The sequence below is a fragment of the Salvia hispanica genome, chromosome 3 (genome assembly GCF_023119035.1).
Source record: "Salvia hispanica cultivar TCC Black 2014 chromosome 3, UniMelb_Shisp_WGS_1.0, whole genome shotgun sequence".
In the NCBI taxonomy this organism is placed as follows: Eukaryota; Viridiplantae; Streptophyta; class Magnoliopsida; order Lamiales; family Lamiaceae; genus Salvia; species Salvia hispanica.
In genome coordinates, this window is record NC_062967.1 from 5,698,014 (window position 1) to 5,722,441 (window position 24,428).

General features: G+C 36.8%; 6 protein-coding genes and 1 non-coding gene across 7 annotated transcripts; 3 read left to right on the forward strand and 4 right to left on the reverse strand.

The window, feature by feature from the left end:
- Nucleotides 1-11: 11 nt before the first annotated feature.
- On the reverse strand, nucleotides 12-2,339 carry LOC125210427 (GDSL esterase/lipase LIP-4-like). The gene is made up of 4 exons (XM_048109986.1): nucleotides 2,114-2,339; nucleotides 1,660-2,000; nucleotides 451-721; nucleotides 12-354 (listed from the first exon to the last, which is right to left on the reverse strand). Exons 1-4 carry the CDS (start codon nucleotides 2,295-2,297, stop codon nucleotides 119-121), a joined length of 1,032 nt encoding a protein of 343 aa, XP_047965943.1. The 5' UTR covers nucleotides 2,298-2,339; the 3' UTR covers nucleotides 12-118.
- Nucleotides 2,340-3,674: 1,335 nt separating this feature from the next.
- Nucleotides 3,675-6,107, reverse strand: LOC125208919 (GDSL esterase/lipase LIP-4-like). Its single transcript, XM_048108447.1, has 5 exons — nucleotides 5,859-6,107; nucleotides 5,107-5,292; nucleotides 4,796-4,953; nucleotides 4,027-4,297; nucleotides 3,675-3,950 (listed from the first exon to the last, which is right to left on the reverse strand). Exons 1-5 carry the CDS (start codon nucleotides 6,091-6,093, stop codon nucleotides 3,709-3,711), a joined length of 1,092 nt encoding a protein of 363 aa, XP_047964404.1. The 5' UTR covers nucleotides 6,094-6,107; the 3' UTR covers nucleotides 3,675-3,708.
- An 871-nt stretch (nucleotides 6,108-6,978) lies between these two features.
- LOC125214907 lies at nucleotides 6,979-8,508 on the reverse strand. The gene is made up of 3 exons (XM_048116126.1): nucleotides 8,106-8,508; nucleotides 7,450-7,524; nucleotides 6,979-7,346 (listed from the first exon to the last, which is right to left on the reverse strand). The coding sequence occupies exons 1-3, from the start codon at nucleotides 8,316-8,318 to the stop codon at nucleotides 7,185-7,187; spliced, it is 450 nt and encodes a 149-aa protein (XP_047972083.1). The 5' UTR covers nucleotides 8,319-8,508; the 3' UTR covers nucleotides 6,979-7,184.
- A 164-nt stretch (nucleotides 8,509-8,672) lies between these two features.
- Nucleotides 8,673-10,591, reverse strand: LOC125214908 (autophagy-related protein 8i). The gene is made up of 5 exons (XM_048116127.1): nucleotides 10,435-10,591; nucleotides 10,297-10,352; nucleotides 9,424-9,476; nucleotides 8,995-9,113; nucleotides 8,673-8,907 (listed from the first exon to the last, which is right to left on the reverse strand). Exons 1-5 carry the CDS (start codon nucleotides 10,472-10,474, stop codon nucleotides 8,780-8,782), a joined length of 396 nt encoding a protein of 131 aa, XP_047972084.1. The 5' UTR covers nucleotides 10,475-10,591; the 3' UTR covers nucleotides 8,673-8,779.
- Nucleotides 10,592-10,699: 108 nt separating this feature from the next.
- Nucleotides 10,700-10,772, forward strand: TRNAF-GAA. The gene has a single exon. It is a non-coding gene; the product is annotated as a tRNA-Phe (tRNA).
- Nucleotides 10,773-11,406: 634 nt separating this feature from the next.
- LOC125214760 lies at nucleotides 11,407-20,748 on the forward strand. The gene is made up of 20 exons (XM_048115903.1): nucleotides 11,407-11,582; nucleotides 11,659-11,951; nucleotides 12,049-12,163; nucleotides 12,536-12,618; nucleotides 12,937-13,154; nucleotides 13,256-13,388; nucleotides 13,630-13,712; nucleotides 14,037-14,243; nucleotides 14,466-14,822; nucleotides 15,610-15,781; nucleotides 16,110-16,301; nucleotides 16,494-16,700; nucleotides 17,228-17,320; nucleotides 17,410-17,624; nucleotides 17,758-18,333; nucleotides 18,448-18,528; nucleotides 18,613-18,695; nucleotides 18,927-19,691; nucleotides 19,993-20,143; nucleotides 20,229-20,748. Exons 1-20 carry the CDS (start codon nucleotides 11,462-11,464, stop codon nucleotides 20,293-20,295), a joined length of 4,212 nt encoding a protein of 1,403 aa, XP_047971860.1. The 5' UTR covers nucleotides 11,407-11,461; the 3' UTR covers nucleotides 20,296-20,748.
- Nucleotides 20,749-21,763: 1,015 nt separating this feature from the next.
- Nucleotides 21,764-23,915, forward strand: LOC125212817 (S-adenosylmethionine synthase 5). Its single transcript, XM_048113080.1, has 2 exons — nucleotides 21,764-21,917; nucleotides 22,583-23,915. Exon 2 carries the CDS (start codon nucleotides 22,589-22,591, stop codon nucleotides 23,771-23,773), a length of 1,185 nt encoding a protein of 394 aa, XP_047969037.1. The 5' UTR covers nucleotides 21,764-21,917; nucleotides 22,583-22,588; the 3' UTR covers nucleotides 23,774-23,915.
- Nucleotides 23,916-24,428: the final 513 nt, after the last annotated feature.

Consider the following 24,428-nt stretch of genomic DNA (forward strand, 5'->3'; position numbering starts at 1 on the left):
AATGACTAGCATATTTAAATATATACGAGTATAAACAACAAATCATCCAAGCAAGTTGTTGATCCAACTAATTAAGACTTGTTCGATCAATTAATCATCTTCAGTTTAGCAGTAGAAATTAGTTATTGCAGAAGAAGTTAAATGGAAGGTTTGGAGTGGAATATTTAGTGGACAAGATTGCAGAGGCAACAATAGTATTAGCAGCCTCTGTGTAATGCACTCCATCCCAACTCACGTACGGCCCCGCACCTTCCTCACATAGGTCGAACCCTGCATCCCGACACTTTTTCTTTGGATCGAAGTTGTAAGGCACTCCACCATGTCCACAACATGCCATCAATGGATTCGTTATACCTAAATATTGCCAACAACTTTTTTTTCATATATTCGATTTTGGATATATATTTTGTTCACTGCTAGTTATATTTTGTATGATGATGACTCACTCACCGTAAGTAGATGAGTTTGCAATGAGATTGTACTTGATAGAGTAGACATCCACGTAGACAATAGTCACGTTTTTCATATGATCGCGCAGTTGTTGGCAAAGATGGCGCAATTGGGAGTTGAACGCTTTGGAAGCTTCGTTCATGGAGGCGATGCAACCGTGTTGGTCTACTTGGGAGGCGTTTGGTTTAAGTGATCCGAGTTTTTCAGGCAGGCAGCCTAGCGGCCCGGTGTTGTGCACCCACAAATTCTTCCCACCGAGTCTGTATATGGCCTATATTGCAATGTACAATGAACTCACATACTATCCGTTTTGTTGAAAAAAATTACTAATAAAAAGAAAAAAAATATAGAGTAGTTGGCTCTTACAATTTTACTCTTATAATTACAAATATAACAATCACACTCTCCTCTTAGTGGTGAACTGATCACAGTTTTTGTCTTCAATTCAGAATCAGAAAGCTTATTAGTCGTGAATGATCCTATTTTGTCTATAGTCTATTAATTTACGACTAAGAAGCTTTATGATTATGAATTATCTAATTTTGTTGACAATTCACAACCCCGAAGTTTCTTCATTGTCAATTACCCAATTTGCCGGTGGTAGTTCATAAATCACGAAATCAACATTGTTTTGTATACCATTTACAACCACAAAGCTTATACTTGCGAACATGGCTAGCTAATACACAAGTTAAGGTTGAAATACTCGTACTTTAACCCAAAAATAACTAATTTCATAACTTATTCACTATTTCATGGAGTATTTTTAATTAGAATAATAGTCATTTAAATCATGAAGTTTGGTCAAATTCTAGTCTGTCCCATGAATTTTGAAATTAGAAGTAGGAGTATTATATTGTGAACTTTTAAATTTTCTCAATTGTTTCATCCATGCATAAATTAACGTTTGTTGATGATGTTAAAAGCGACAATATTTCAATAAAATAAGAAGAGAAATTAGAAAATAAAGGAATACAATAAAACAAAGAATGTTTATAATGAAACATAATGATTTGAATATCATTAAAAGACAAACATTTTGTGCATGAATGAGACAACAATTAAAAAAAATTGAAACTTAGTGATGTAATCTTCTAACTTCAAAGTTCATGGGACAGACTAGAATTTAACCAGAATTCATTATTTAAATAGTTATTAGTAACCCTTTTAATTATAATAGCAAAATAGATACTGTATTTGATAGCTTACCAACATAGCCTCCTTAATCTCTGAGATGAATGAAGGGATCTTTTGGAGAACTTGGTCGTACGGAAAGTTGTTGAATGCAGCCGTGAGATCATTCTGGCCTATGTCGATCATGTAGAGGGCGTTTTTGAATCCATCTTCAGCTACACGTGCTTTGGAATGGCGGCGGAGAATGAGAGTGTGATTTCGGAAACGTGTGAATTGATGAATTTGAATGTTCAAACTGAATGGAACGTGCTTAGGGAGAGTGGCTGCGCCGCCAATCGCGAAATTTGCTCCGTTCCAGAAATCTGCCTCCAATGATTCCAGACAAGGACTCAGGTATTTTGATTTCACATTTTCACCTGTGTTTTTAGAAATGTGAGACTATTTTCCATAGAACGAAAGAATATGCTAATTTGATGATTTTAGTAGAAATTTAAGGAAAAAAAAATATAAGCCACTATTAGTAGCTTACAAAGGAAGTCAATGATGAGGCGGCCGTCACACAGGCGACCGATGGGGCGATGAAAGAAGGCGCGGCCGTCGGGATATCCGAAATCGTGTCCCACGGCCGCAGAAAGGCCGCCGGTGTCTGAATTCGAATCGCCGAAGTTGAATATCACTGGTTTCCGCTTACTGCACTGTGAAGCAGCCAGCATTGATAATGTGATCACACATGCTATGAATATGCCATTTTTGGATTTCATCTCTTTTACTTTGTTCTTATGAGAAATAGAAGACCTTAATATATAGAGAGAGGAGCAAATTGCATTTGTTACAAATTACTACTACTATATGGTTAGATGGGAACGTGACACCTTCTCCCAATAATCAATATGGTTGTCACTATGCAGGGGACGAATATTGCATTTTCTCTTAAACGACTAATTAATTCATAGTATAAATCTCAATCTGTTTGCTATTATAAGTTGATGGTCACAAACCTAAATATGGAAGAATATCCACCAACGCAAACTCTGTTTCATTTTCTTGAAAAAAAAACAAGGTTATTTCCTCATCCCTTTGTGTTTTTATTTTATGGTCGTTGGAAGAAGGTCTTGAGTTGTCGTGATCACGTGTGTGCTCGGATTTCACATATCCATCGGGAAGACTATTAAACAACGGATCGCATGTCAGGCTAGGGCCGGGCAGTAGTCTTTTTTCTCAAATAGGTTTGAATTGCAGTGGGTGGGTTATCAGTGTGATTTATATGGAACACACGATTAACCATTATCTTATTAGGAAAATGAATTTGATTAAAAATTTAAAAATGGAATATAGCCCAAATAAAATGGGCCTGGTTTTAGAAAGGTGGATGCAGCCCAAAAAAGAAAAAAAAGAACCAAAAAAGAGGCGCCATCGTGATTACTAGTTTTAATTATAAAACCTTTTTATTTTATCGTCCTATCTCCTAAATAAAAATTTTTTAAAAAATAAGTTTTAATACATAACACTATTGATAAAATAAGAAAGGAAGAAAATTATATATACTACTATCAGCACTGCTAATGGATGTTGTGGTTCATAATTTTAAGGAATATGCTTTCAAAAGAAATACTAGTTCATATTTTCAAGGAAAGAAGGGAGTATATAATTCTTGACTACCCAGTTTATTCTAACATGACTTTTGACTATAGCATATGGATGCATTCCATATGAGTATCAAGTACTATAAAGTTGAGTGGCTAATGTGTATAATCTTTGAATTTTTTTAATATTTTTTTTGAAATGGCACTAATAATGGGCCTGATTTTGAAGAGAGGTTCCAGCTCAAAACATGAAAAAAGAAATGCGGTGAACGTGGATCGAACACGTGACCTTCAGATCCCAACTGAGCTATCCCCGCAATTTGAGTTTTAATTTAAATTACGTGTACATGTATGAGTTTGATCAAAGTGCTAAAAACGATTTCTTAATTTTTTAATATAATTCTTGACTACTCAATTCAGATCTAAACTGAAAAATTACTATAGAATATTTATATATAAGTATATGAATTACCAAATCACACAAGCAAGAACATGATCCAAATCAATTTAGCTACATAATTGTAGTAGTATTAATTAGACATTAGTTATTGCAGAAGAAGTTAAATGGAAGGTTTGGAGTGGAATATTTAGTAGACAAGATTGCCGAGGCAACAATGTTATTTGCAGCCTCTGTGTAGTGCACTCCATCCCAACTCACGTACGGCCCTTCCCCTTCCTTGCACAGGTCGAACCCTGCATCGATATCCCGACACCTTTTCTCTGGATCGAAGTTGTAAGGCGCTCCACCATTTCCGCAACATGCCATCAATGGATTCTTCATACCTAAATAATGGCAACATTTGTATTTCAGATATTTTACTCTCAATGATAGTTATATGTATGATTATGAGTCACTCACCATAGGTGGAAGAATTTGAAATGAGATTGTATTTGGCAGTGTATACATCCACGTAGACGATGGTCGTGTTTTCCATCTGATCGCGTAGTTGTTGGCAAAGATCACGCAGTTGGGAGTTGAATGTTTTGGCGGCTTCATTCATGGAGGCGATGCAGCCATATTGGTCTACTTGGGAGGCATTTGGTTTGAGTGACGCGAGATTTTCAGGCAGGCAGCCTAACGGCCCCGTGTTGTGCACCCGCAAGTTCTTCCCACCGAGTAGGTGTATGATCTATATTGTAACACAGAGTGAACTCACAAAATATTCATTTTTCTATTGTAACTTATTTTTGAATAAGCACCCAATAAAATGAAGAAAAAAAACTATTGCAATTTTACTCTTGTTATTATTACAATAATATGGAGTATTGCAAATTTACAATAACACTCCCTAGTCGTGAATTGAACATATTTTGTTCATCAATTCAGAATTACAAAGCTTATTTAGTAGTGAATTATTCCTTTGCCTATAATTTATGACAAAGAAGCTTTGTGCTTCTGAATCATCTAATTTTGTCGACAACAACACGAAATTTCTTCTTCGCCAATTACCCACAACCACGAAGCTTTTAATCATGAACAACGCCAATACACATGAATTGAGGTTGAAATAGTGCTTTTTAAATAGTAAATGTATATATACATCTAAAACTAGCCTCCCTAATATAAAAACAAGTCTAGTAGTAATTGTCATGCAAATTAAGTCATGGTGAGAGTGGTGTTTGCTTACCCACATTGCCTCCTTAATCTCTGAGATGAATGTAGGGATCTTTTGAATAACTTGGTCGTACGGAACGTTGTTGAATGCAGCGGTGAGATCATTTTGGCCTATATCGATCATGTACAGGGCGTTCTTGAATCCATCTTCTCCCACAAGATTCTTGTAACCTTCTCCAAAACCCATTAATAGAAAAATCAATATCATCAAAGGTCATTAGCATAATTATAAGATAGTGCACATAATAAGAATTTAAGAATTTGCATGGTGTTATGTATAAATATAATCTGAAATCAGTTGTAAATAACGTTGCAAGTTTAGACCTTGGGATTGGAGGCGGAGAGAGTGATTATGGAAGAGTCTGAATTGAAGAATTTGAATGTTCAAATTGAATGCAACGTATTTAGGGAGAGTGGCTGAGCCAACAATTGCGAAATTTGCTCCATTTGAGAAATCTGCTTCCAATGATTCCAGATAAGGACTCAAATAATTTGACTTCACATTTTCGCCTGTGTTTTAAATTTCAGAAACATGGAGTATACAAACAACATTAAAACATTGGAGCTATATAATATATCACGAGCATAATAGTATATGCAAGTTGTCATGAATAGAGAAAAAGAATCTGATCACGTAAAGCAAGAAGCTGTCTTTCACGGGCACACAAAACTCGCCCATCCATAACAAAGACCCCAGGAATCTTGAGTAATTAAAATTCAAAGTGTGGGCCTAATTTTTTTGTTTGAGAATTCAAATTTTAAAAAGGACAGTTTTATGCTATTTGCACCTGACGATGATGGTTACTCTGCAGTAAAATAAATGTCCCTACATCCACACAAAAAGTCTCATTTGTGGATGACACAAATTTTAATGATACATTAGTAAAGTAAAAGAGAGAAAAAAAAGTGGGTAAAGTATATGGAAAATTTTCTATTTTTATATGAGACTATTTTTCGTGGACACCCTAAATGACAAAATGAAACTATTTTCATGGACGGAGAGAGTATGATAATTTTAATAGAAAAGACAAACTTAAGCTTGGTGGGAGCTTAAGCGAATATTAGTAGTAGCTTACAAAGGAAGTCGATGATGAGGCGACCGTCACACAGGCGACCAGTGGGGCGATGAAAGAAGGCGCGGCCGTCGGGATATCCAAACTCGTATCCCATGGCTGCAGCAAGGCCGCCGGTGTCTGAATTCGAATCGCCGAAGTTGAATATCACTGGTTTCCTGCTGCACTGTGAAGCAGCATCAAACACCAGCATTGAAAATGTGACACAAGCTATGAACATGCCATTTTTAGATTTCATCTTTAAGCTAGTTTGTTGTTATGAGAAATGAAAAATTGGGACCTTAGTATATATAGAGAAGAGCAAATTGCATTTGTACTAAATGGTTAAATGGGAACGTGACAACTATCTCCCAATATGGTTGTCATTATGTAGGGGGCGAATATTGCATTTTCTCTTAAATGGTGGGAGAAATGCGTCTTGGACTAATGCATATAAAATCTCAATCTATTTGCTATTTTCATGATCAGTTGACAGATATACACCACCATTTTTGCACATTTATTAGTGGATGGTGATAGGCCTATATATGGAAGAATCTAGCAATCCAAACTCTGTTTCATTTTCTAGAAAAAACAAGGTAATTTACAAATTCCTTTGTGTTTTTATTTTATGGTCATGGGTAGTGGATTGAGTCGGACTCGACTTATATTAGTATTCAAGTTCTTTCTTCTCTGTCTTATAGTAGTATCTTGGTATTTTTCGGGCCGTTGGAAGAAGGGCTTGAGTTGTCTTGATCACATGTAAGTTCGGATATCACGTATTTATCGGGAAGGCACGAAGGATTGCAGCGTCTCACTTTCTAGGACAGTCTTCTCTTTTCTATACTTTGTATGATCGAGTAGAGTCTTTTTAGATGCACTCTCTTCTCTTTTTAAACAAAATATACTATGACACATTCTCAACCTATGTGTTTTCACATTACAGATTGGTAATGTTTTATTTAAGATAAAGCACTAACTCGATGATGAATGGGCTGAACATTTATTTGGCACTCCACTATAATATCAGTAGTGACATATATGGAACACACGATTATCCATCATCTTATCATGAAAATGAATTTGATCCAAATTTATAAATGGAGAAATCAAGCTACAAACAGGTCTCTTTTCTACAGGCACAAAAAGGCAAGGGCAATATTTTCATAACAATAGGCAGAGATACACGTACTTTGAAACTTACATTAGGGAATATCATCCTTCTCTAGCACAAATTATGCATAAAAATGCAAAAGATAATATTTCTTCAGAGAATGTGTTTTCTAATGGGTATTGAACAGAGCAACGGCGTAGATAAGCATTACAGTGTGCCGACTAAAACTTGATTTTCTAAGTCAGAAGGCTGCATTTGAATTTGCCATCAGACAGGGTCAGCTTCTCTGCTTGTGTAACGACGTCTAGTGGAAGAGGACTGAAACTCCGGGATGGACCATAGAAATGAGGAAACGTATTGGACTCATCCACAGCTTCGTAGATCAAACCATTTCCAAGCTGCCACAGTTAATACTTGTCAGCCCATACTCACAAACATAGGACACAGCCGGAACTCTGCAAATGCATAGTTTGTATCATTGTACTATGCAATATATAGTACCTTTTTAGCATTTATTTTGAGTAGGTATAGATCCTCCTTAACATTCAAAAAAAAGTTTTGCAGAGTCGATTGGACCTGCAATTGAAAATATTACAAGGTGCAAAGTTAATTTCAATTATTGAGTATATAATTCTGAAACTGTAGTAGTCTAAGAAAAAGAGAGAGAGATTATGCATTACGAAAACTGGTACAACAGTAACTTAACAGGTAGCAAGCACATTATTGATAGGAAGATGAATCCTTTTCTAGTTTATTTTGCCAAAATCCATAATCTTGGCAAACTAATTTGGCAGAAAGACCTAATTTTGATAATTTCACTCTTCATTCTATGTGGATAAACTAAAATCAGCTCTATAACTTAATGCATCAACAATCCAGACAAGGTTAACAATAATAGATCATTAATATTGTGAATGAAGGTGATTTTACACACAGTAGATCTAAACAGAAATCCCACAACTTCCAACGGAGTAGGCACTTTGAAGTACAATTACACAATTTTTATAAGCAATGGTTTAGGCTTAATCAAACAATCTCAGCAAATCATTCAAAATAACGAAAATCGTCTGCCAACTACTTAAAAAATTGCATTAATCACTTTATAAAACTCTGAAAAAACAAGTCAATAAGAAAGGCGAGGTTAGGTATCTGTGCACCTGATCGAGCTTGCTGAGATGAAAACAGCCAGTTGATTGATCGAGATTTCCACCGAAAGTAGCGCCGCTCCGCTGCAGCTCCTCCCATTCCTCGGCGGTGCTGATCCTGTACACAAATTCTTCGCCTTCTTCCAACCCCTCATTCGCAGCCATCTCGACCACCGATTTGTTGAAAATGCCTTCTTTTTTATTTATATCGATTGACGCTGACATTTTCACTTAAATAAAATTTCCTTACAATAGATAAATTAGAGGTGTCATTATTTTTTGAAGAAAATGTGTTATTTTACAGAGGGTAACGAAATTGTTCACTTCCGAAAATATTATTTTTATAGGTATTAATGCAGCTAATAGTTGTCAATTACTTTAACAAGAGCAATAACATTAATTTGCTATTTCAACTTGTTACAGTAACATATATCCATCAAAAAATGAATTAGATAAAACAAATAATTCATTATAAAAAAAAGTACATATAAAAGTGGAATATTGTAGTAGTAGTAGTAGTACATAGTGTGAGATGCTTTTGGATTAAATGTTGCGTTTGATTCTGCGGCATCTAATGTATTTGAGACACAATGACACACATTTGACATTCCAGCCACACAAAAACAATTAACAAATGTATGCATACGATTCAAATATATTTACAGTCACAGGCATACTATTAGGCATTAGCTAAGAGAAAACTCATTCCGCATAACAGTATGAGTGCTGCCAAATGTTTTCTCGCTGCTGTAGCACATGTAAAGGAACCCGTCGTCGTCCTTGGATGAATTGTACAAGGACTCGATCAAGCTTGCTGTGAAAACGAAGACAACGAAATAGGATAAGAAACCATCGACTTTCATACAGCTAATGTTCAAAGAATTAGGGAGGAGAGGAGTACTTGTTTGTGGTAATGTATCCTTCACAAATACAAAGAGAGCTTTCCCGGGATCCAGGCGGAGCCTTGCACCCAAAATGTGGATAAATTGGCCGACTGACATGTCACGAGGTACCAGGAATCTGTTGGAAGCACACATAAAAATGTAGGAGTAGAATTTTAGAAACACATAAACTCGTCAACTGCTAAAGAATGGCTGAAAAGAATACTCTCCAAATCTCCTCAAGCAAATAGTGTATAGAAATCGACTCTGCTAGCTATTTAAAATCAATTCTTGAAATGAGAAACACTCTCAAGGCACTGAATCTATGAAATCTAAGCATCGATAAATAATTTACAAGTTTGTATGTGTTTGTGTTGCAGAATTATAATTAAACCTCAAAGCCAGTGAAAATATGGAAAACAGTGGCTAACAAGGAATGAAAGACTTACTTCCTCTTCTCCATTTCAGGAAGGTCAGACTTAGAATATCTTTCTGCAACAACCTACAATATAGTCCACCAATCAAACAACAATATGGCAAAGCAAGTACATGACCAATACAAGGTGTAAGAAAGTCATCCATTTACCCAAATCATCTAAAGAATCTTAAAAATTCATAGCTAATACACAAGAGCAACTCAGTTTACAAGCAAGTTTCTTTTGATGATATTTGCCTTTTCTAAATTGCTTTAAACCAATAAATTTTGTCTATGAAACGAAATTTTAATTCATCCTAAATACAATCTTTCAACTCAACCTGAACTAAACTTCAAACGTACAATGAGTTAGTACAAGATAATACATCAAAAGCAAAACCTATCAAATAATGAAATCCTTTCTAACCATAAATTTATACTCCTAGTATCAGAGAGTCCTAAGAATTTTACCAAGGATGAGACCACAGTCTTTCTTTCAAGAGCCTATCAACTCAAAAAGTGGCAACGGTGATGTTTACTTAGCTCTTCTTCAATCATCTAGAGCTTCAGTCTCAAAACAAAGCATAACATGAAAACTCAAATCACACCAGTTTTATCAGAAGATGTCCAAACATAAAAGCAAACTCCGTGATCATGACATGACAAACACACACATATTGTAGGAATTTACACAATTTCTTCATCTATCAAGTCCGAGGATCTGAGTACACATTTTCAAATATGCGTCTAGAGCTTCAGGACTAAAGCAGAGGAAGAATCAACAAAATAAACTCAATAACTTAATCAAACGGCATCGATTTCAACTGTAAACTAGATAATGAAGCTTTGCATAATTAATCAATTCAAAAATTTCGTAACAAACTGAAAGTGTCAGAAAAATACATACAGGAACTCGATCGGGATATTTGGCGATGATATCCTGTGATTCTTCAGCCCTTTCGTCTGCAGGTAAAGATAGCCGTCAAATTTCCAGGAAACAAAAGAGGCGAAAATTGAGGTGCAGAGAGAAATTAAAGCAACGAACCGAAAGAAAACTGTTCCTTGAAAGACTGCATCTTGCCCATCCCGGTCTGTAGATGTGGCTTTGCTTCCGATCAGAATTTGGTGGGGAGAGAGGAAAAGGGGAAAGAGATCAAATGTTGAGTACTAATTGATTGAAGTCAGAATAGATAACATATAAAATAAACGATGTCGTGTTTGTGTATTCCTTGATTATTTATACGCGATTCATTGGCCCACGGCCTCTTAATTTGGTGAAATATAATTCTGCGTTTCCAAACAAAACAGAAGCGGGGATAGCTCAGTTGGGAGAGCGTCAGACTGAAGATCTGAAGGTCACGTGTTCGATCCACGTTCACCGCATTATTTTCATGTTTTCAATCTTTTCAAAATCAAGCCCATTTGTATTGGGCCTCGTCAAAAGAAGGCACGTTCACTTAGTTTTCCTTTTATTTCTATATTTATTTTATCTACCACATTTTAATTTTTGGGTTTTTTGTATTAGCTCATTTTGGTTACATAAATGGGAGGTGCTAGCTCCTTATGTCATTTTGATTTGGAAAATTGTGAAATTTGATTTTTTTTCTCCGTATCAAACAAATTTAATCAAATTAATCCTTACCTTAGCCACATTATTCATATTGGAATATCTAAAGTGAAACCGATATATGTTGGCCAATAATTTATTAAATGATTTTTTCCCTTCAAGTATTAGGCCAAAATATGACATTAGTTTGTGTTATGCCTTATAAAAAAAATGTAGTAGGAGTACAATGATATCCCAATGAGGCAAATGATCATTCGCCAAGATTATAATTTGAATTAAATATGATGTATCTAAAAAAATACTAGTACGCGAGCTTTAAAAGGTCATAAAAAATGGAGTACTACAAATAATACGCGAGATTAAAATACATAAGAAAGTCATAAGTAAATCACGCATGATTTAAAAGGTCTTCAATATTTCCAAACCTTAAACCCTTCTCAAATTCTTCAACCTTTCTTCAAGTATCCAAATTTGTCGGAAGAAGCTGATTGCACCGGCTGCGTAAATGGGGGCAACAGAGCCTACCCAATGCCAGCTCCGCCGCGGGCAGTATCTCGGAGAAATATCAGCACTCTGTTTCCTCCATCTTCCCGCCAATCTATCCTCTCTACCTCTCCTTCTGGCTGGTTAATTTCCCCTATATATACACGCACACATTTTTATTGTTTTACATGTCTTCTGAATTTGCCCTAATTTCAACAGGGACCGGCTCTCAGATTCTGGTCTACGATTTGTCGATTGGAGCGCCGCTGAAGTCGTTTCAAGTCTTTGAAGGGATTCGTGTTCATGGGATCTCTTTGGAGAATTTGCACAAACAGTTGGCGGCTTCTGCTGTTTCTTTCCGTGTTTGTGTTTATGGGGAGAGGAGAGTTAAGATTTTCACCCTGCGGGTTGAACCGGGCGGCAAGGAGGAGCCAGTTCTGCATTTGGAGCTGAATCTCATCCACTCGCTGCCTAAATTTAGGCATTGGATCATGGACGTTTCCTTCTTGAAGGTGTAGAGTCTCTCATTACCTTCAACTTTTTTAGTGCTATACACATTTTTTGCTTGCAGTGGGGAGTGTTTAGTCCTTTGTTTTTCTTCTGTAGTAGGATGTTGCAACTGCGAGTGAGGATCCCCGTTACCTTGCCATCGGATGCAGTGACAATTATGTGTACTTCTGGGATATCTCAAGATATAATATGTATTCTGAAGTTAAATGTGCCGGTAGGGGGTCATGCTTTCGCCTTTGCCTCTTGAAATATATTATATGCACTGTTTTGTGATAGTGCTTGAGAATAGGACGATACATAGACTGCTTTTGAAAGTTAAACGTTGGATGTTGGAGGAAATGGCAACATGAATAGTGGATTACCTGCAAGATACTATGCACTCCATCATTTATGAAAGTCAATTTGGTGTTTTATTATGCTCGTGCAAGTTAGTTTAATCTATATTTCACATTTGAATATGTTCAAAAGACTTTTGGATATTTGAGATTACTAGCCTTTTCCTCAAAGCATGCTAAGACATTGGCTCCTTGTTCTGTTACCTTACTGATTTGCACACTGTCTGTCTTTTCTTTATGATGCTGTCCAGAGAGGTGTCTGTTGTACTCAATGAAGATGTTTGGGGATGATATTGACTCTCTTCGTATTGCTTCTGGTACTATCTTCAATGAGGTAATCATCATGATTCATGTGTGTGGTATCTCTCATTATACTTATAACCTGTCTCTGCTACGTACAACATTAGAATCTGTCTGGGTCTCTGCTGCTAAGCTACTAATTAAGTGTTCCTATGAATTGGCACCTTGGATGGTTCTTGTTCCCTTAGAACTCTCCTTCACATGTATTTCCCAATGCAACACCCTCTAGTGTTATATAATACATATTCATATCTTTCCTTATTGTGATCTCCAGAATATCATGGCATAAGTTCATAAATCGAAGTTTTCTGCATGAAACACAAAATAGTGATCACTTTTTGATATTTGGCAGGTAGTTGTTTGGAAAGTCATTTGTCAGAATGGTGCCAAACAACCTGGAAGTCATGAGGAAGACCATTTGCAGCTGAACGGTGACGAGGGCTTCTCCTATCCTGGCCCCAACTATAAAGATGCTCTTATAAGTAGGCTTGTAGGGCATGAAGGTTCAATTTTTCGTATTGCGTGGTTCTCTAATGGGACTAAACTTGTTTCTGTTTCTGATGACCGCAGGTGGGTAACATTTTATAATTGTTTTTCTTGTTAATTAACCTAGTCTTAGATTACTTGATTCATGACTCTTTATGGTATGGGCCATTTCTTGATTAGTTCAGTGCTCGTATTTGGGAGGTTCAGGCAGAGAAAGGAATTTCATGCAATGCTGCTCAGGAACAGGTCAATCAAATTGAGGGCCCTGTTCTATTTGGGCATAATGCAAGAATTTGGGACTGCTGTATATTTGAATCTGTAAGTTTGTTTTCATGAATTTTCTTTCATTCTGTAATGATTAGTTTTAGATATGTTCTTGTCTGAGTTAGATAATATGTGCATGTAAAGATCAGGACCGGTTTACCACAGATCTGAATAAAAGTTGGGCCAATTGTGATCCTTGATTATCTTGTATAATGCTGAATAAATGTTTATCTATACAGCGCAAAAATTATGTTCTGTTTTCATTGACTTTTATATTGTCTTGTCAATTGCCCAGTTAATCATCACTGCTGGTGAGGACTGTACATGCCGTGTTTGGGACCATCATGGCAGAGAACTCAAGGAAATCAAGGAGCATATGTAAGCTGCATACGTTTGACCACATTACCAAAATTTACCACTATTGCAGATTCATATTTATGGTTTTATCCAGAAAGCCCCCACCCTGAGACTGATAATTCATATGATGACGACTGTAAACATTGCAGACTGAAAATTTTTATACTTGATTTTATTTTATAAGATATCATGAGAATCCTCCTCTTAAATTTTGTAATACATGCATGTACTTGGACTTCTCTTACATCTGTGTCTCCTTGGTTCTCATATGATCTAGTGAAAGTCTCTTGGTTCACGGCCCCTTGCATACTTATGTTGAATTGTGTATGTTATTGTCTTCTACAGTGGGAGGGGAGTATGGCGATGTTTATATGATCCCGGCTCTTCACTTCTAGTTACTGCTGGTTTTGATTCAGCAATAAAGCTTCACCAGCTTTGTATTTCTAATGAAGGAATAGAGAAAACAGTTGCATCAGAGGATTTCAGTGATAGAAAGGAAGCTTTTGCTCTTTCTATACCAAAATCATCATCATATGGTGGGTTCATGGACAGGTACATTTGCAGCAAATACATGACTCTTCATGCATGCTACCTAAATATTCCATACCAATGAAAGGATGGTATTATTAAAATTAGTTATTTGGAATTGTCCTTTTTCCCTTTCTGGATAAGTATATACTTTGACTCCGTAAAACTTTTCTAATTTACTTCTTTCATTTGTTTTTCTGTTCTCCTATCATGCATAGAATTTCTGACCTCTATGAATTCTTGCAGCAAAAGTGAGTATGTCCGCTGTTTAAACTTTTCGCGTGAAGATTCACTTTATGTGGCTACCAACAATGGTTATCTGTACCATGTTAATTTATGCAATACTGAAGCTGCCAAGTGGACTGAACTTGCTCGTATCAGTGAGGAAGCACCGATCATCTGTATGGACTTATTATCAAAATGTTCTGACACCCCAGACAAATGTGAAGATTGGATTGCTGTCGGGGACGGGAAAGGCGGAATGACAATTGCTCGTGTAGTTGGAACTGGTTGGAAAGTAGAAGTTGAATTTACTTTTACTTGGCTAGCTGAAGAAGAGAGACATCTCTTAGGAACTTATTGGTGCAAGTTGCCAGAAGCTAGGTAATGTATAGTCACATCATAGTATTTATGGTGATTGTCTAATATCAGTATTCAAATATTAAGGATCAATCTCACCTGGGAGTGCAGCTAGAGCAATGAAATAGTTGTAGGTAATGTATAGTTTTACAGAGAGCTACATTGGATGTGGCATCATACTCCCTCCGTCCTGTAAAGTTAAAACATTGCCCATTTTGCTATTATAGCCTGTCCACAAAACACTGCCATTTTTTATAACTACCCCACCACTGCTCCTTATATTTTCTACTTACTATATTAACTTATTTACATAAAAAACCAAGCATGGCCCACACTCACCTATCATTTACAATTAAATAACAATACACACTTATCAATTTTTAAAACCCATGCTGAAAAGAACTGAGCAATGTTTTAAGGGATGGATGGAGCAATATTTAAGGTGATGATCTAATATGAGTATTCAAAATTTGAGGATCTATCGCACCTATGAGTACAACTAGAGCAGTGGAAATAATTATAGGAAAATAGCTGCACATCTACATCTTTGTTTCTTTAGATGGTCCCTACAGCGGGATTGTCATGTGACTAGACACTAACCTATAATTTTAATATTTTCGTGCCTGCAATATGGAATTTATCCTATAATCCTTCCATGTCTTAAACAAGATGGGTTCTCTGATGCTATTAAATTGTGACTTTACCTTTAAACTGCTAAAGACTTATATCTTGTACTACTAGCTATGCTCAATTTACTGAAAAAAATATACTCCGTATATGTTTACTTACATTTGTTACTTCCTGTATGAAGGTTCATTTTCACTGCTGATCCCGGTGGTAGACTGAAGCTATGGAAGCTATGCCACAATTCACACTCTGCTTCTCTTATTGATAAAGGAAGTTATGATGTGTGCTTAATTGCAGAGTATGCTTCATGCTTTGGGAAGAGAATAATGTGTCTGGATGCTTCATTTGATGAAGAGGTGCATATCATCACGTCCCCTCCTAGTTACATTGTCTGTACTCCTAAATGGTTGCTGTGTGCTTGTTATGCAATTAAAATAAGCTAAATTCTTGTGAATATGTTAGATATGATGGATTAATAAATCTTGGTTTAGTCTTAGTGCACTGTAAAGGTCTTATTCAAAATCTTGAAACTTTAATCTGTTTATTTACCACTTTTCATAGAAGTTCATGATGATTGACGCCACAATCAAATCATAAGAATATTACTCCGCACTATATTAGTAGGTTTGTCAAGAGGAATCATCGAATCATCTCAAATTTACTACCGTTTGCTATTTTCTACAGTTGATAGTATGTGGTGACATTCGTGGTAATCTGATACTGTTTTCTTCACCAAGAATCCTACTCAGCAGTAATTCTGCTACCACAGAAGTCAAAGGATCACCTGTGAATTATTTCAAAGGTGCTCATGGAGTGTCAAGCGTTAACAGTGTTTCTATTTCTAGACTGTCGTCTGATGAAGTCGATATACGCTCGGTATGATCCAGTTCTTAAAGTCCTGAGCATATATTCATAAACAATTGCCATATTGCTGTGTTACACTTGAAGAGTATTGAAAGGATTCTATGCAAGTTTTTCTTGCTAGCATTTGGCAGTTGGATATTTTAGTGTGGTCATCTAATTTCACTTTTCCTTCCTCACCCCCTCCCCTCCCCTCCCCTGGAACAGACGGGAGCAGATGGATGTGTATGCCATTTTCAGTATGAAAGGGATCTGCAAAGCATGGAATTCATAGGGATGAAGCAAGTCAAAGAATTAGGCGCAGTCCGATCTGTCTTCACCACAGACAGTTGTGATGACTCTGTTGTTTCCGAATATGCTGTTGGCTTTGCATCAGATAATTTCATAATATGGAATTTGACTTCAGGAACAAAGGTGTTCTCTCTGTCCCCTATATTGAAAATGTCTACATCATTGTTTTTTTTTTTTTTTTGCCTTCTGAGCTTTAGCACTTTCTTCTCATTCAACAAATTCATAAACATCTGAAATTTCGGACTACTATCTGCTTTTGTAATTTGTTAAGGAATTTTTGGAGAAAAAGAAATAGTATCCTAACTGCTGTCTCACGTCAATTCCATTCCACTTAATTGTATGTGTAAGATGCTGCCTATATATCTGATACTCGTTCCATTGAGTGGAACCATAATGTCCCCATAACTTTAGGATTGTGTAAGTTAATTGTCTGATATTCAAACATTAGAAATGAATTTTCTATGTCTATACTTTTCCAAAACATGCATGTGAATATTTACAATTTACATTGAGTATCAAGTTTGGGCAGAGGTTTGTATTTCCCCCAGAAAGTGGCAGGTTATCTTCCTTCACACAAGTGCGCTTAATATTTGTAACTGCGTGGTTGATGGTTCATGTGATGTGATTGTTGATTGGATGTTTTCTGAAAGGTCCAACAAATTACTTGTGGTGGTTGGCGGCGTCCGCACTCGTATTATCTTGGCCACTTGCCTGAGATGATGAACTGCTTTGCTTTTGTTAAGGTATCTTTTGATAATTGTATGCTCTTTGATTATCGTATTCAGTCTTGTTGTGTAATTACTGCTTTAATCCAATCCCGCTGTCTTGGCAGGATGATGTCATATATATTCATAGATACTGGGTGCCTGAAAATAATAGAAAAATATACCCTCAGAATCTTCATTTGCAATTTCATGGGAGGGAGATTCATTCCTTGTGCTTTATCCATGAACAATCATTGTACAGTCAAGATGAAAACCGTGGATTGGCTGCCAAATCTAGTTGGTTAGCTACCGGTTGTGAAGATGGAACAGTGCGATTGACTAGGTATTTATTTATTTTATTTGTTAAGCTTAAAGTATCTGATATAACCACTGATGGTGTGACTTGGAATATTTAAAATCTATACTTCACCAATATCTCAGTCAAGAAAAAACTATTGATGTGGCAAAATTTTCAGGTATGAGTTAGGCACGGAGAATTGGTCGTCCTCCCAACATCTCGGGGAACATGTTGGTGGATCTGCTGTACGTTCAATATGTGCTGTGTCAAAGATGCATGTATTCATGCCTGGTCCCTCTAATATCCGTGATGTAGTTTACAGACAAAATGGGATTGTAAATGGTAGAGATCCTTTTATATTAATCTCTGTTGGTGCAAAACGGGTTGTCACTGCTTGGAAACAAACAGTGACAACAATCAAAAACAGGGTGGATGCTTTGAGCAGTGAGATGAACAAGAACAATGAAAATAACTCCTCCGATTCATCGGCAGCAACCATGTCTTCATTGTCTTTCCAGTGGCTCTCAACGGATATGCCATTGAGACACAACAGTAACATGAAAAGACAAGACAGCAACAATGTTTCTGAAACACCCGAAGATGGTATAGTTACAGCCTCGAATGCTATTCCTTGTGAATCAGTTTCTCCAGAATGCAGGAACACAGAACCAAACCTCTACCCTGTAGATAATTTTGATAATGACTGGAGATACCTAGATGTCACTGCTTTTATTGTAAAAGAGGCTGGATCCAGGTGTGTTGAAATTACGATAATGCTTTTTTGTTCCTGTCCTATGGTGCTTATATTTCAGATTCAAATAATTAATTAATATATAGGTGCATACTGCTGAATGAGTTTCTTCTGCAGGTTTTCTGTCTGTTTTGTTATTGTGGCTTGTTCAGATGCTACGGTTACCCTGAGGGCTCTTGTGTTGCCTTTCCGGCTTTGGTACGCATTGGGTTTACCCATGAATAACCTCAAAGCAATTCTATTTTTCCATTTATAATGTCTTCTATCTCACCTTAATGGCAGGTTTGATGTTGCCTTTTTGGCTCCATTGTCATCACCTGTGCTATCTTTGCGGCATGTTGTCACTCCTAGACTTCTATCAAAAGGTTAGATATCAATAGACTAAGTTTCCTCATAAATATGTGCTGATGGAATTAGATGATGAGTTGATGGATAGCAATTTGGATGAGCTTGTTTCCATTAACAATTTGATTTCATTTTTAATTGGATTAATGCATTGAACAATTTTCTTCTCTAAAATTGTATAGTTATCCATATTGTTTATCTATTAGTTGATGTTTTAAATCGTTCCTGATTTATGGAGTATCATTTAACAGAAAACTCACAGATTGGAAGTTTTTACATGGCAATTACTGGATCCACTGATGGAAGTATAGCTATCTGGGATCTGACCGAGAGTGTCGAAAACTTTATGAGGCAAATAGCAGGTCTTCAGATGGAAAACTGCCTAGATTTCCAGAAGCGGCCTCGTACTGGTAGAGGGAGTCAAGGGGGTAGATGGTGGCGATCCATAGATACTAAGAAACCAAAGAAGAGACCAGTGAATTGCAAATTGAGAGAAAAAGGTAGCAACCTTTCAGTCTCTGCTCGAAGAACAGAATCTAGCAAGGAAAAGGACGATCATTTGCATGAAACATCTGAAACATCAATGTTTAAACAAAGTGATGATCATGTACCTTTGAAGGTTGACGATCAGAGTTCTCTTGTGTCTGAAAGGAAAACAGATACTTTATCACCACAAATAAGTGTAGTAGAGGCCATGCAGGTCTTTGATAATATCCACCAGTCCGGGGTCAATTGCCTTTTCGTCTCTGAAATAAAAAACCAACGACTTAATGATTCTCTGTCCACATTCTACATTGTAAGCGGCGGCGATGATCAGGCGATTAATTGTCTTAGATGTGATTTTGAATTAGACCCTATGATGAAGTCCCAAAATACGAATACGAATACTAATATCCATTTCAACTCTAAGCCAGTGGCTACGAACAATTGCAATCAGCATTTTCGGATCCAAAACCATCAGATGCAGGTTACATATCTGGATAAGAGCATCTCAGCTCATAGTTCTGCTGTCAAAGGTATTTCGTACTTCATTTAATTTCTCATCGCCCCTTTGCCTAATCCGGATAAAAACTTCACTATTTAAGAACTAAGCTATGAAGAGATATGAGTATTTGGTGTTATTCTTTGATCATTATTATATAATTCATCTTCTGAAACTTCCAGTGGAAACATGCACTAATGCTTTCTAAAGTCTACGTAAGGCATTGTATCCATATTCATATTCAGTGTTTGCATTGAAGATTATTTACTTTGGGGGTAAAAGAAAACTTTTACTTGATATGTTGGAAAAGACTGTCTAATTTGTTCTTCATCCAGGTGTATGGACGGACGGGAGTTGGGTTTTTTCTGTTGGTCTTGATCAGCGAGTCAGGTGTTGGAATCTTAGTCATGATAAACTTACAGAGTGTGCCCATCTGATCATCAATGTGCCCGAGCCAGAATCATTAGATGTTAAAATCTGTGGCAGGTGAGCGGATAACCCACTTTTGTGATAGTTATGTTCCCTCTCCCCTTGCTTTACTGAGTGGGTGATTGTTTGTCCATCAATCCAGAAATCATTATCAGATTGCAGTTGCTGGAAGGGGGATGCAGATGATAGAATTCCGTCCAACAAATTAGGTGGATATCGAAATGTAGGTTGTTTTGGCTTAGGGGCATCGACCATCATCCTCATTGTCACAGAATTTGCTACTTCTGGAATGGTTGCATGCTCAACCCTGCGTAGAGTCTAGATTCAGCTGCACGTCCCACAGATTCAGCATCATGTTGAGGTTGTAGAAGCCTTCTACCAAGTGCTGTTTTTTTATAAGTCACAACTTACAAAAGGCTGGGATTCATAACCACCTATACATGAAAGTTTTCTGCTCTCTCTCTCAACAAAAGGTTGTTTTGCCAACTCTTGATGCTGACAAATTGCCATCTCCTTTGAGTTGGTAGCTATGTAATTGCATCTATTTTAAGTATTTTCTCTCTGTTTGGTTGGTGAGCAGATCAAACTCCCTTATGATATTGTCACAAAAATCGACTTTTTTATTTATTTAATTTAATTTAATTTGGTTGGTGGTTGTCTTAGTCTTAGGTTATTGGTTGTGGACTTCTCAAGTCTTATCAGAGTTGGTAAAATTCCAAACTGCACCAAGACATATAACAGTATCTTATTCATTTAGGAGCTTTTATTTTATGATTCATTAATTAGATATATTGCTGAGAAATTTTATTTTATTGCTAGCATTTGTCTCATCTTTTTAAATTTATGAATAATAAGATGTAAGGCTGAGTATTTTTGTTTTATCATTTTAATGGGATGTGAATCAAATTAACTCAGTTTAATTGTTATCAAAAGCGTGGGATTTCCTATTTTTGCATTCTATTTTAGTAAATACAGATTAGTTTATTTATTGTTTTTATTTATTTAGGTTAATGACATACTCTTATCGTAAAAATTTATTGGTCTAATATATTCTTCGTCCTTATCATGAATATATCTAATTTTTTTTGTTGTTGTTGGGGTTGGTGAGTATGGTGCACTTAACACGTGGAGGTTATATTTGTTTTTTAAAAGAAAAATTATTTTTGGCATTTGCTACCTATACCACTCTTCTTTACCCTCAAAATATCTTCGCTAATAAACATTCTTTTTTCTAGAAAATGAATAAATCAGTCTGAACTTACTTTACTTTTACTGTACAAGATTCTATAGGATGTTGAAATAAGATTAAAGATATAACAGGATTCGTGAAATATTCCAAATGAAATAGTAACATAAACACGAGCTCGCAACAAGGAGCTATGATTTTTAAAAGAGAGAAGATATTAAAAAAAAAATTGCCCCGATGATTGTGGAGGAGTGTTTCATTTAAGTTGTAGTAGAAGAATCCAGATTTTGATAAAGTAGAGAATAAGAATGAAATAATTTTGATAAAGTGAATTACACTAAAACATTTTGATTATGTAAGAAAGGATATTTTGCTGAAAATAGAATTGATTATTCCCACTAGCATATCAATTTCGCCAACTAGCAAATCAGTCCAAATTTAGAAGGAGCTGAAAAACATAAGGTTGAAGATTTGTTTGATTATTTAAACCATTATTAGAAATGAAGGCGACTTGGTCAGCCGGTTTCCGGTCACGAGATACGCCGTATAAATACCAATAGAATCCATTAGCCGTTTCTCGTGTCCCAAACTAAATTCTCTCTTCGCAGATTCAGATCTGAAACTCCTCACTTCGAATTCTTAGAGGTATTCTCCACGAAGCCTTCTGCTTCTCTTGTTTTCGATTTAGTTTACATTTTGTGAAATGATTCGTGTTTTCTGCGGCGCAATATGATGATAAGCACGAAGTTGGTGTTGCTTTGCTTTTCATTTAAGTACTACTTAGCTAATTTTAGTAATTCGGTTAGGGTTTGTGATTTGAATTATGCTGTTATGCTCAACTTCTTTATCTCCGAGTACAGATATGCTCGAATCGAAATCTCTGCATTCGAATTTTGTTTGCTGCTGCTTTTGTTATATTCCACCGTGATTTTGTCGTTTTAGGCCTAGATCGGTAGTTTTTGGAGTCTCATTATTGTATATCTGGTGAGATTGATTAGTTTTAACCTACGAGGATAAGATTTAAGATTACTCATGTTGCTTCTTTTCAATTAATTTTTTTATTACTCTCTTCTCCAAGCTCAAGTACTTGATTAATTTGGTTGCTGCTTTATTTAGTTTTTCTGTTGTTTATGTGTAGATCCGTAGTTTCTGGAATTTCATTATTGTGATTTGTTGTTTAGGTTCATGATATTTCATTTAACTATGCTTTGTGTTTTCTTAGCTAAAGAATTTTGATTGATTGAGTCGTACTTGTTGAATAACTGCGTAATGTGGTGATTTGCGTTTAACACTGCTTTTTTGAAACTTAGAGCGATATGGAGACCTTTCTGTTTACATCTGAGTCTGTGAACGAGGGCCACCCCGACAAGCTGTGCGACCAGATCTCCGATGCAGTGCTGGACGCCTGCCTTGCCGAGGACCCCGAGAGCAAGGTTGCCTGTGAGACTTGCACCAAGACAAACATGGTGATGGTCTTTGGAGAGATCACCACCAAGGCTAATGTTGACTACGAGAAGATTGTCCGTGACACATGCCGCAATATTGGATTTGTCTCGGATGATGTAGGTCTTGATGCGGACAACTGCAAAGTGCTTGTCAACATTGAGCAGCAGAGCCCTGATATTGCGCAAGGTGTTCACGGCCATCTGACCAAGGCACCGGAGGAGATTGGTGCTGGTGACCAAGGTCATATGTTTGGGTACGCCACCGACGAGACGCCTGAATTGATGCCCCTGAGCCATGTTCTGGCCACCAAGCTTGGTGCTCGTCTTACTGAGGTGCGCAAGAACGGCACCTGCCCGTGGCTGAGGCCGGATGGGAAGACTCAGGTCACAGTTGAGTACCACAACGACAACGGTGCCATGGTTCCCCAACGCGTGCACACCGTTCTGATTTCCACCCAGCATGACGAAACTGTGACCAATGACGAGATTGCTGCAGATCTCAAGGAACATGTGATCAAGCCTGTCATCCCTGAGAATTACCTTGATGAGAAGACCATCTTCCACCTCAACCCATCTGGGCGGTTTGTCATTGGTGGCCCTCATGGAGATGCTGGTCTGACAGGTCGTAAGATCATCATCGACACGTACGGAGGGTGGGGTGCGCACGGAGGTGGTGCTTTCTCCGGGAAGGACCCAACCAAGGTGGACCGGAGCGGCGCCTACATTGTGAGGCAGGCTGCTAAGAGCATCGTGGCGAGTAAAATGGCGCGGAGGTGCATCGTGCAGGTGTCTTACGCCATTGGTGTTCCGGAGCCTTTATCTGTGTTTGTGGACACTTTTGGAACAGGAAAGATCCCAGACAAGGAGATCCTGCAGATTGTGAAGGAGAATTTCGACTTCAGGCCGGGTATGATCTCGATTAATCTGGACCTGAAGAGGGGTGGCAACGGCAGGTTCCTTAAGACGGCGGCGTACGGCCACTTTGGGCGGGATGATCCTGATTTCACTTGGGAGGTTGTGAAGCCCCTCAAATGGGAAGCAAAAGCTCAGGCTTGAGATTATCTACATCTCTATCTATGCTTGTTATCCTTTTATCATTGCCTACTATCGTCCCCTGCGTGGTTTTCTTGTTTCTTGTTTGAGTTCTAAATCGTGTTCTGTAATAAACATAAACATAATTTTTACATCTTTTTCTCAACTATTTTTGTTCCTTATATTTCCATTCATGTCATTTTTTCGGCTAATATATACGTAAATAATGTGAATTTATAATTAATATTGGAGATGGATATTTACTACTAGAATAGTACTATAATGTTCCCATGCAAATTTCAATTCGATACAAAATATGGAGTATTCATTAATGCAACATCATTTCCTTCTTTGAGATCCAAAACGAAATTGAATACTATGGATAAAAATAACATTATTTTTTAATACATTATTAATGTACTCCACAGTCCACATAACATCAATTTCCTTAGACAATTGAAAAAACACAATATCATTTTCGATTTAATACAAATTATTATTGAACTATCATGGTGAATAGAGTATCATCCAATTGCAATTCTACTATATATAATATGCATATAGGAGTACATTTTATATTACTACTATCTTTTAGTTAAAATATTTCTGGTAAAGTAGAAAAGTTAGTTTGAACATTTTAATTTTGGGTTTGGATCTAACATCAGTAAAAAAAATTTCT

What these genes read in the sequence shown, in the direction of transcription:
- LOC125210427 (XM_048109986.1), bottom strand. Translation starts at nt 2,297, where the DNA reads ATGCTGGCTGCTTCACAGTGCAGTAAGCGGAAACCAGTGATATTCAAC. An exon ending in CCTCATCATTGACTTCCTTT is followed by an intron (nt 2,001 to 2,113) that starts GTAAGCTACTAA and finishes CTAAAAACACAG; the next exon opens with GTGAAAATGTGAAATCAAAA. An exon ending in AGATTAAGGAGGCTATGTTG is followed by an intron (nt 722 to 1,659) that starts GTAAGCTATCAA and finishes ATTGCAATATAG; the next exon opens with GCCATATACAGACTCGGTGG.
- LOC125208919 (XM_048108447.1), bottom strand. Translation starts at nt 6,093, where the DNA reads ATGAAATCTAAAAATGGCATGTTCATAGCTTGTGTCACATTTTCAATG. An exon ending in CCTCATCATCGACTTCCTTT is followed by an intron (nt 5,293 to 5,858) that starts GTAAGCTACTAC and finishes TTTAAAACACAG; the next exon opens with GCGAAAATGTGAAGTCAAAT. An exon ending in TCTCCGCCTCCAATCCCAAG is followed by an intron (nt 4,954 to 5,106) that starts GTCTAAACTTGC and finishes GTTTTGGAGAAG; the next exon opens with GTTACAAGAATCTTGTGGGA.
- LOC125214907 (XM_048116126.1), bottom strand. Translation starts at nt 8,318, where the DNA reads ATGTCAGCGTCAATCGATATAAATAAAAAAGAAGGCATTTTCAACAAA. An exon ending in ATCTCAGCAAGCTCGATCAG is followed by an intron (nt 7,525 to 8,105) that starts GTGCACAGATAC and finishes TTTCAATTGCAG; the next exon opens with GTCCAATCGACTCTGCAAAA. An exon ending in TCAAAATAAATGCTAAAAAG is followed by an intron (nt 7,347 to 7,449) that starts GTACTATATATT and finishes TAACTGTGGCAG; the next exon opens with CTTGGAAATGGTTTGATCTA.
- LOC125214908 (XM_048116127.1), bottom strand. Translation starts at nt 10,474, where the DNA reads ATGGGCAAGATGCAGTCTTTCAAGGAACAGTTTTCTTTCG. An exon ending in AATATCCCGATCGAGTTCCT is followed by an intron (nt 9,477 to 10,296) that starts GTATGTATTTTT and finishes ACTATATTGTAG; the next exon opens with GTTGTTGCAGAAAGATATTC. An exon ending in GGATACATTACCACAAACAA is followed by an intron (nt 8,908 to 8,994) that starts GTACTCCTCTCC and finishes TCGTTTTCACAG; the next exon opens with CAAGCTTGATCGAGTCCTTG.
- LOC125214760 (XM_048115903.1), top strand. Translation starts at nt 11,462, where the DNA reads ATGGGGGCAACAGAGCCTACCCAATGCCAGCTCCGCCGCGGGCAGTAT. An exon ending in TTCTGAAGTTAAATGTGCCG is followed by an intron (nt 12,164 to 12,535) that starts GTAGGGGGTCAT and finishes GATGCTGTCCAG; the next exon opens with AGAGGTGTCTGTTGTACTCA. An exon ending in ATTTGACTTCAGGAACAAAG is followed by an intron (nt 16,701 to 17,227) that starts GTGTTCTCTCTG and finishes GTTTTCTGAAAG; the next exon opens with GTCCAACAAATTACTTGTGG.
- LOC125212817 (XM_048113080.1), top strand. Translation starts at nt 22,589, where the DNA reads ATGGAGACCTTTCTGTTTACATCTGAGTCTGTGAACGAGGGCCACCCC.